Source organism: Schistocerca piceifrons, chromosome 5 (assembly GCF_021461385.2).
Source record: "Schistocerca piceifrons isolate TAMUIC-IGC-003096 chromosome 5, iqSchPice1.1, whole genome shotgun sequence".
NCBI classification, from domain to species: Eukaryota; Metazoa; Arthropoda; class Insecta; order Orthoptera; family Acrididae; genus Schistocerca; species Schistocerca piceifrons.
In genome coordinates this window covers 178,199,604-178,210,772 of record NC_060142.1, presented here as the reverse complement: position 1 = coordinate 178,210,772, position 11,169 = coordinate 178,199,604, and the positions used below count along the sequence as shown (strand labels likewise).

Below are 11,169 nucleotides of genomic sequence, written 5' to 3'. Positions count from 1 at the left end.
TTTTTTTCATTTACTTATTTGTGGGAAACGTGGAAAATTTCAGTTGAACATGGGTGCCACTATCACACTGCTAAATCGTCACAAAGATGAACTACTAGGTTCCCCACGCCTGTCTAAAACTAGCACTAAACTGAGAGCTTATAGTAGACAAGACATTCCCGTTCTCGGAAAATGTACATTGCCTGCCATGTAACGTTCACATACGTGAACAGTGACATTTACAGTGCAACAATCAGGCGATTGTGAGAACGTATTTAGTCTTGATTCTTTTGATCTCTTTGGCTTTTACATTCAGGAAAATGTGTTGTCAGTGTCTGCAAAAAATGACTCTGAGCACTATGGGACTCAACTGCTGTGGTTATAAGTCCCCTAGAACTTAGAACTACTTAAACCTAACTAACCTAAGGACATCACGCACATCCATGCCCGAGGCAGGATTCGAACCTGCGACCGTAGCGGTCGCTCGGCTCCAGACTGTAGCGCCTAGAACCGCACAGCCACTCCGGCCATGTCAGTATCTGCATTCTATACCAAAGACACTGTAGCTATCCTGTTAAAAGAATTCCCGGAACTCTTTTCTGAAGGCTTAGGTAAAGCTAACAATTTTGTTAGACATAATACGCTGAAAGACAATCCTCAAGCAACATTTTGCCGAGCCTCAACTGTTCCCATTGCATTGTGGGACAAAGTCGCCACTGAACTTAAAGAATTGCAAGATAGCTGAGTTATTGCGCCGATATCAATGAGTAAGTCCGCTGGTTTTCCTCCCCAAACCTTAAGGTCGAATTCGCCTCTACGTTGACTTTCAGTCTACAGTCAACCAACAAACTGTCACTGATACTGTATGTAGGCTGTTTAGGTTTTTATGTTGGCAACGCCACGTAGCGCTCTATATGAAAATCACTGACTGTGCTGTGTGAAGTCTGTGGCTGGTTTGCATTGTTGGAATATTCGCTATTACAGTGTTGGGCAGCTGTATGTGAACAGCGCGTACCATTGCGCAGTTGCAGGTGAGCCTCCGGCACTGGTGGATATGCGGAGAGAGAGAGCAGAATTTTGAGAGTGGACGATGTGGACGTGTGTCCATCAGGAAGAGTATATTTGTAAAGTTGGATATCATGAACTGATATATATATATATATATATATATATATATATATATATATATATATGTATATGTATATATATGATGACTTTTGAGCATTATTAAGGTAAATACATTGTTTGTTCTCTATCAAAATCTTTCATTTGCTTACTACGCCCATCAGTAGTTAGTGCCTTGAGTAGTTAGAATCTTTCATTCAGCTGGCAGTATTGGCGCAGGCTGTATTGCAGTAGTTTGAGTAACGAAGATTTTTGTGAGGTAAGTGACTCATGAAAGGTATAGGTTATTGTTAGTCAGGGCCAATCTCTTGTAGGGATTATTGAAAGTCAGATTGCGTTGCGCTAAAAAAATATTGTGTGTCAGTTTAGTGATGGTCAGAATAAGTAAAGAGAGAAATGTCTGAGTACATTCAGTTTTGCTCAGCTGTTTGAAAATCAAATAACGCAAGAGGTTTATCAGCACAGTGATTCATAAATGTTTCAAAGGGTACGTTTGAATCTATTGCCATGCCCAGAGGATCTCATCGACAGATTGGGCGAAGGACGCTGCTTCTCAAAAATCGATTTGCGAGACACATTTCTTCAAAAACCGCTCAATGAAAAATCTCAAAAACTGTGTGTAGTCAATTCTCATTTGGCCTTGTTTAAATATTTGCATTTGCATTTTATCAGAGCTCCTCTACCCGCGATTTTCCAGTGGTATTTGGAACAGCTAACTGCACATGTGCCAAACTGTTCAAACTATTTGAACGCTATTGTTGTAGCAGGTCGTACACCTGTAGAACATATTGCAAATTTGCATGTTTTGTTTTGTATGTTGTCTGATGCATGACTAAAATGTAGATTTGAAAAGTGTGATTTTTCTAAACCTGAGTTGCAGTATCTTGGTCATGTCATAAACTGTCAAGGTTTACACCCTCTTCAGTCGCATTTGTTAGCCGTACGAGATCTGCCAGTTCCTCGCAATGTCACTAAATTTCAGTCAGTCTTAGGGAAGATGAACTATTATATTCAGTTCATACCGTATGCTGCAGAAATAGCGGCTCCACTGCATCGCTTGCGCCGCAAGACTGTCCCTTTGTTTGGACAGACAAGTGCCAACTAGCTTTTCAAAAATTTAAAGATGTATTGCCCAGTGATCGATGCTTATTTCACTTTGATCCTGACAAGGCAGCTGGATTGCAATTTGACGATTCCTCTTACGGAATCGGTGCAGTGCTTTCGCACAGAATTGATGATAACGACACACCTACTGCTGTCACATCAAAAATGTAGTCATAACTGTTATAACTATTCGCAAATTGAAAAAGAAGCTTTGGCTATTGTGTATGGTGTCGCCAAATTCCACCACTATTTGTATGGCAGAAAATTCTGCTTAGTAACGGATCAGAAACCTTTGCAGTCCTTGTTTCATCCGACGAAACCGGTTCTTGTACGAACTGCCCAAAAATTGCAAATATGGGCTTTGTTGTTGTCTCAATACCAGTACGAGATTGTGTATCTTCCAATAGCTCAACATGGTAGCGTGGACGCCCTTCCACTCCTTCCGATTGGTGCTGATACAGACTTTGACGCTTCTGCTGCATCTTGTTGTCACATCGGTGATTATGGTTCGGAAAAAATGCACAGGCTACGGAAGCTGCTATTTGGGGAGCAAAATAATTGATGATGGTCGAAGTAAAGAGGATATAAAATGTAGACTGGCAATGGCAAGGAAAGCGTATCTTAAGAAGAGAAATTTGTTAACATCGAGTATTGATTTAAGTGTCAGGAAATTTCTGAAAGTTTTTGTGTGGAGTATAGCCATGTATGGAAGTGAAACGTGGACGATAAATAACTTAGACAAGAAGAGAATAGAAGCTTTCGAAATGTGGTGCTACAGAAGAATTAGATCACATAACTAAAGAGGAGGTATTGAATAGAATTGGGGAGAAGAGGAGCTTGTGGCACAACTTGACTAGAAGAAGGGATCGGTTGGTAGGACATGTTCTGAGACATCGAGGAATCACCAATTTAGTATTGGAGGGCAGCATGGACGGTAAAAATCGTAGAGGGAGACCAAGAGATGAATACACTAAGCAGATTCAGAAGGATGTAGGTTGCAGCAGGTACTGGGAGATGAAGAAGCTTGCACAGGATAGAGTAGCATGGAGAGCTGCATCAAACCAGTCTCAGGACTGAAGACCACAACAACAACAACGGAAGCTGCTTCAGATTTGAACATTTTGTTAACATACATTCGCACATCTTGGCCTTCTTCCTTACATAGCATAAATACGTCTGTAGTGCGCCGATATTTCGCCCGTCGGCATAGCCTTGCTGTACAGGAAGATGTGATTCTTGTTCAAAGTGACAATGTCCAGCCCCGTGTTTTGATCCCTAAAGCTTCGTAGAAAGAAGTGTTGTAGTTACTTCACCAAGGACACAGGAGATTGTTCTCACGAACCAGTTAGCGCGTCGACTCTGTACTTGGAAGGGTGCGGGCACCCAAATTGAACAGATGACATCACAGTGTCACGCATGTGCAGAAAATAAGGCTGCTCTATGCTTGGCCTAAGTTGCAATCGCCATGGCAAATTGTGCACATAGAGCTAGTGGGACGGATCTTTTTGGATCACTCGCCTGTTGATCGTGGTTGATTCATATAGCAAGTTTCCTTTTGTTGTGCCAATAAACTCGACAACGTCACTTATCACAATTCAGGTGCCGTCATCGATTTTTTGCCTCGAACGTTTACTTGGAGTCATAATGTGACACAGTGGCCCCCAGTTCACGTCAAATGAATTAAAAACATTCTGTGAATGCAATGGCATATAGAAGAATCTAAATAGTTCACAGTTCCATCCACAGTCAAACGGCGAAGCGGAAGGTTTTGTCAGAAGCTTCAAGTTGCAAATGGCCAAATTTCGTTCCACACACCAGGGATCAAGCATTGCAACTGTTTCTCGCCTTATATCGTTCGCACCCATGAGATGGACCATCGCCGGCGGAATTGCTTCTCGGATGCCGCCATCGGAATCTGCTCCAGTTGCTCCACCCTCCTCAGGATCCAGGGACGAAAATAGGCCGTAATTATCGCATCTCGCCGCGTGATATTGTCTTCTACCGGGTTTTAGCGGCAGCAGATGATGGGCGCGAGGCCAGATCGTCCACCAGCTTGGCGCTACCATGTATCCTATTTCAGGTCCAGATGGCTTACAGTGCCGGCATCAAAATCAACTTCGCCTCTGTCATGTGTACGATGTTCTTCCAGTGTCTCCTCCCCCAGATTCACCGATTCAGAGGATATGAAGCCCACAGCAGCCGCCAAAGGGTGTCATCACAACACTCGCGGGACGAGCCCATGGAGATGGAGCCTTCGTCTCGTCTGCCTCTTCTCGTCCTACCGATGGAACTCGACCCGCCCATACCGCAGCAGTCGATGCCTTCTTCATTTGGTTTATGGCATCAACAGGTGGATGCGTACCCTTCTGGTCGTTTTCCGGGGGACGTTTGCGGCAGAGCAAAGACCGGATGGTGGGGTACGACCGGAAGCTTGAGATCCCTTGCAACCACAGCTTCCGGTATTGCTATGCGCCCACCCTCCTGCCTCCTCCGCCGTGGTCGCACGCCCTACACGACGACGGGCCGTCTCTTTGGGGGGGGGGGGGGGGAGGAATGTTCCGACACAACTAAAGTACCGGCACGAAGATGAAGAACGCAAGGTTAGAGAAGGCTGTGAGACGACGTCAGCCAATAGGCCGCTGACTAGGACCGCACCACGGCAGGTGCGGCCTCTACAAAAAGAGATTATAAGCGCCGCTCGCCGGCCGCGGTGGTCTAGCGGTACTAGGCTCTCAGTCCGGAACCGCGCGACTGCTATGGTCGCAGGTTCGAATCCTGCCTCGGGCATGGATGTGTGTGATGTCCTTAGGTTAGTTAGGTTTAAGTAGTTCTAAGTTCTAGGGGACTAATGACCACAGATGTTAAGTCCCATAGTGCTCAGAGCCATTTTTAAGCGCCGCTTCTGCCTGACTCGGCCGCACAATATTAGGACAGTATTAGCAAAGTTAGTAAACCGCACAGTATTAGACCGTCACTGCGATAGCAGTTATTAATGATCTATATCAATTGCTTACACAGACGTTGTATAAAGCAAAAGACTTTTATTATTTGGTTGTCCCCATCGCTTGCGACTCGTTCTCTTATATCCCAACTTAAGTATTGTCAATGATCTTTATTGTAATAAAAACATTTAATGCGATTAGATTGAATTGTTGTATAGCTAGCCGCTATACAGTCTAGCGCATGGTTTCCCTGCATACAATGTGGGGGGGGGGGGGGGGAGAGCCAACATTATCTTCATTGCTACTGGAAGAAAGTCTTTTAAGAATCGACAGTCACGAATTTTCATTTCTGAAAAACGTAAATTACATCCTGCAGTTTTTGTTCTACCCTTCATGGGTGTTTTACAAATTCACGCTCAGTGACAGAAAATACAATACGTGGCAGATGTGGCAGGTGACTGGGTTCTCTGGGCAATTGAAGCTACAGAATACTGTCAAGCATTTGAACAATCTGAGTAAGTGGTCGCTATGTATTGTTCTCAAGTTATTCAGGAGCGATTGCGACAACAGGTGTGCAGCCCTGAGAGGTATAATAGCAAGAATAGTTATTTACGGAAATATTTTGCGAAGTATGTGAGCAAGATAAAGTATTAAAGTGAGCCAATTTGACCACGAGATGTATTGAGGATACTACAACTGAATTATCTTTCGATACCAGGTGAACGTACATCCTTTAACCAATGCACAACATTTACTTTTTGTGCTTGACTCCTTTGGTAAGTAGTATGTAAATATCAAACGTGTGTGAAATGATGAGTATGCTAATGGCAATAGTTAAAGTTACTGATAAGTTCCGTGTCCACCAGATAACAAGCAAGACAGCCAGTGTGAATGGTGGTGAACCGGTTTTTAATTCTGCATGGCAAAATTTATTCCCCGCGAGTTAATGGAAGGAATCCTAGTAAAGATATATATCTGACAATAAGGTTCAACAAGGATATCACAAGACTTGGGGAGGGTTCATGGTGTAGCAGTAGTAACAATGGTAATTATGGTCAAAAATGGGCCCCCTGGAGGAAATCTAACACGTCATAACAGTAACAATACTGAAATTCACTTGGTACATTAAACAGAGGCGAGCAACAATTACAGTCACCACTGGGAATCGCTCAGTGAGTCCGTGAACACAACTGAAGTGGCTAAGGGGTCACGTCCTCAGGTGAACAATTCGAAAAACTAAGCTTGGTCACCTCTTGCCCTCACATGTTGCTCAAGGAATGGGACAAGGGCGAAATTATTAAAGAGTTTAATATTTTGCTATACAATGTCAATTCTGATACGAGACAACAATTATTGGGAGGATATAACAACGGTGTAGACAGACCCAAACGCATTACGCTAGCAAAAATGAAATCAGTGGTAATCAATATCCCTACAGTTGTCGTTCCCGGTACAGGTGCGGCTGTCAGTGTGGTTTCCCAGCACTTATTTGAGTAAATAAAAGATACTAATAAAGTCCCCTGTAGAGTTGTTGGTACTTTTGGCACAGGTCACAACCTGTAAAGTGGCATGCCTAGATAAAAGTAGAACTTGGAAACGGTGAAATTGAATTACTATTCATTATAGTAGATAAAATGATTACAGGCTGTATTTTTAGGCTTGATTTTCTTAGAGAAGGTGCTGCAAAGACTGACCTTTCTTTGAGTGAAAGCTACCTGTTGGCTAAGGCCAAGAAATTGTTGTAGATTTTTTACGTACTCAGGCTTTGCATGGGAAATATTGTGAGGAATAAAGATTAAACTTGCAATGAGGTAGAGGTCTAAAAAATGACAGTTGCAGAGAAAGTATCAGAGTCTTTAGGGATCGACTGGACCAAACAGAATGACCTAGAGGAAGTATTGTTGAAATATCGGCACGTGTTTGAGGAAAGTAAACAGGTATTATCAAAACGTCTGTAAATAATATGGATGTAGTTCCATATCAGACCTATTGAAAAACACACTGCTCAGTTACTCGGTCGAAACGTGTAAGGAAAAAAAGGGCTTATCCCTCTCAGGGTCTTAAGATATGTTACTCATAATGTAGTACTAAAGAATCAATACTTCTTAATCATATGTATCATAAGAGTATTTTTTTGTGATTTACGTAATTCTATGTGAACTGTTTATCGAACATAGTAAGGAATGGTATAGCACAAATATGCCGTAGTATGTAAACAGTCCTTGTGGGATAGGTTTTTTTAATTATGCATATAATACCATCCTCTTTATTTTAATGTTTTTTTTTTGGATAACAGTAGATGAATATTCAAGGTAATTATGGTCCTCGCGGGACATTGTACAGTAATTATAAGAAGAAGCCATAGATTTGACCTTAACTTAAACTGTGTCACAGATATTATTGTTCCATAGAAAGTAGGAAATAAGAGGTTGTTGTGTTTGCTTGGGCTTGCCTCTTAGATATTCAGTAAAAGATACGCACTTGAGAGACTTAGACAGAGAAGACTATATTACAGACATATAGTTCTAGATATCTGTAAATATGTGTACATTACCAGGTGATTACTTTCTTTAGTTCTTAATGAATATGATTTAGATCAAGGAATGTTTCTTTTCCAAAGACCTTCCACATAATGCTGTGTGTAGAGATTTGCATTTATTTCCCATAATTGAAATTTACAGAGGGGACAGCATTATGGGCACTAACGAATTTAGGCATCCTTGGTCCACACGTAGCACAGCTGTGGTAAGGAGAATTACTTTATGTCACAGTGCCTTTACTTGTGATAGGCAGTTTATGTTTCTACGTAAATATCTGAGGGTAAACCGCCGCAGGCGAATGGGTGCATTCCCTTGGGGATACTACGACATAGTTATCATGCCTTCCGCCAGTACAGCCCATGACTAACATTACATTAATTAAATGTAAATCTGGAGTAAAAAATACCGATGAAGTTGATGAGTTTGATGATAAATAATTTGCTGTGTGAATCAGATGAGACAGAGAAAAATTAATCTGCACTGATGTCTATACATAGCGCGAAATTGTATGTAATTATTGTAAGTACTGTTAATACGTAGGCTTTTGCTCACCGCTGGTCACAATTAATAAGACAGTAAACTAGAAAGATATTGAAAAGCAAACAATCTGTACCAGACTGTAAGGTGACTAAAGTGGAACACTGTAAACATGGAAAACAGAAAGTAATATACGCGTAGCGGACGTGTACTGTTACCCTGACACGAGATAAAGTTATTGCTTGTAGTGTGAGAATTGCGGGAAGGATATTTTTCGTTCTGATATCACTGAGCGTGTTATCTGTAACGGTGATTACGGTGACACGCCCTGTGGTTGATATAAGCAGATTGTGGCGAAGCTAAAAGAAGTTAAATTGGAGTGATAGTTGGCAGACTGTTTCTGGATTACTCCAGCGAGAATAATTCAAGCTACACAGACAGCCTGCTGGGGGCCGACTCACAAGGTCTCATATAGCCTGAACAATGAACATGCCTCGATGAACATGTATGGTAGCATCAAATAAACTTTTCTTAATGTATTATTATATGTGTGATGCAGTCTACAATATAGATAACTAAAAACCTAATGGTAGTATAGACTATGCCAGGAATTATATATATTAACGAAGTTGTGTGTTGTTTCTAAGGGTCTTAATGTGATAGCCCACGTTCTCTTCCAGACCACAATATACTGGCTCTCAGCACTATGTGACTTAACTTCTGAGGTCATCAGTCACCTAGAACATAGAACTAATTTATCCTAACTAACCTAAGGACATCACACACATCCATGCCCGAGGCAAGATTCGAACCTGCGACCGTAGCGGTCGCTCGGCTCCAGACTGTAGCGCCTATAACCGCATGGCCACTCCGGCCGGGAACACAATATACTGTAAGAATGCTGTACACGTCAATGCCCTTGTGTGATCGTACATGTACTGTATGGCTGTTGGCAAGCGGTGACGGCAACTAGCCATAACGTAGATAAATCTGCAAAGACGGCGTAAATTATTGGTGGGAGGAAAACCCGTCATTGTCCGTGCTATGAGCAGATGGCTGAGCCTCTACCTCACATGACTTCGGATGCCAGTATCCACGGCGCACAGCTCCAAGTGACTATCCACCTGCTCCATTCGTTTTCCTGCGGAGTCTTCCGTTAAATGCAACCCATTTCATAAACGTAAGCAGTTGCACTTAATATGTTACAATTATCTACCCATCATTGTACACACTTGAACAGAAAGTGTAAGAGTATATTTAAAATCACACAGCTTTTGGCGAAAACCTTGTGAATACCCTACTATAATGTAAATTTGATGAGTTTGTTGAACGAAATTGTTAAACATCTGTGGTAAATATGGTCTCGCATAACTATGTTATCAAGGTAAATTACTGAATATAGAATTTCAGAATGTTCTGATCACAACAGACCAATGAGGTAAATTCAAATTACTTTACCTTTATCAAAGTAAATTAATGAATGTGTAACAATTGAAATTAGTACTATCAAATGTGGAAGAAAACCTGTCCGTTCCGATGACTTGGATTTCTTCTAAAATGTCAAGGAACCTGTAATTAATTTTAGTTTATTTTATTGCTTTTAAATATCAGTTGAAATTATGTCCTACTGTAGAATGTTGTGACCAATGAATTGGAAAAAAAAGATACCTGACTGGTCAGCGCTACGGAATGCCGCGCAAAGGGGCTCATGTTCGATTCCCGGCTGGGTCGGGAATTTTTTTCCGTTCAGGGGCTGGGTGTTGTGTTGTCCTCGTCCTCGTCATTGTGTTGTGTTGTATTCATCGTCATCTCATCCGCCGGGTTGGTGACAGCAAGGGCATCCGGCCACCCCTTAAATTGACCTTGCCAAAACAAACCATAACCAAGCCGACGCTGCGACAGAGCGGGACTAAGGCTCAAGGAAAGAGAGAGAGAGATGAAGAAGCTCTATAAAAAAATCTGTAAATCTACCTGTCTTTATTGGTAAAAACTCAATCTGTAAAATATTTATGAAACGTACAGTCACAGTTACTGCATAAGAAAGCCGTCCCTCTGCAGGCCACAAGAGGCCCATCGGGACCATTCGACCACCGTGTCATCCTCATGTCAGGATGCAGATAGGTGGGACGTGTGGTCAGCACACCGCTCTCCGGGTCGTTATGATGGTTTTCTTTGACCGGAGCCGCTACTATTCGGTCGAGTATTTCCGCAATTGGCACCACGAGGCTGGGTGCACCCCGAATACTATATATAACTAGGCTATTATTCTCTGATTTCTCTATGTTGTGTTTATTGTAAGTGCACCGACTTACTCTGCGTAATCTAATAATTGGTGATAAATAATTTCTTACTTGGAGAAAGGAACAACCTAATGGGATAAAAACCTTGTTGATTTTGCATATAATTTTGGATAACGAAGGTATTAGTTTGTAAAACTGAGCCAAAATTACATTTAGAGTATAGTACATAACATTACTTTCAGCTCAGTTGTAAGAGACTATACCTCCGTATAAATCCACAGTACTGATATTTCTATACTGGTTTGAGCAAACGTATAGGCAAGTTATAGTAACTGTTGTAAGTAGGCTGTTTAGGTTTTTATGTGGGTAACTCCACGTAGCGCTCTGTATGAAAATCACTGACTGTGCTGTGTGCAGTATGTGGCTGGTTGGCTGGTTTGCATTGTTGGAGTTTTCGCTATTGTAGGGCTGGGCAGATGAATGTGAACAGCGCGTAGCGTTGCGCAGTTGGAAGTGAGCCGCTAGCAGTGGTGGATAGTGGGGAGAGCGATGGCAGAGTTTTGAGCGGACGGTCTGGACGTGTGTCCATCAGAAAAAGGAAATATGTTTAGTTGGATGTCACAAAATTTGAACGCTATTAAGGTAAATACATTGTTTGTTCTCTACCAAAATCTTTCATTTGCTAACTATGCCTATCAGTAGTTAGTGCCTTCAGTAGTTAGAATATTTTATTTAGCTGACAGTATCGGCGCTCGCTGTATT

General features: G+C 42.0%; 1 protein-coding gene across 1 annotated transcript in view; it reads left to right on the top strand.

Moving 5' to 3' along the window:
- Positions 1–6,976: 6,976 nt before the first annotated feature.
- LOC124798865 (trypsin-like) overlaps positions 6,977–11,169 on the top strand; it is a 53,185-nt gene continuing 48,992 nt past the window's right edge. Inside the window, exon 1 of the mRNA XM_047262397.1 lies at positions 6,977–7,087. Within this exon, the coding sequence (XP_047118353.1) occupies positions 6,977–7,087 (111 nt within the window). The remainder of the gene's footprint in view (positions 7,088–11,169) is intronic.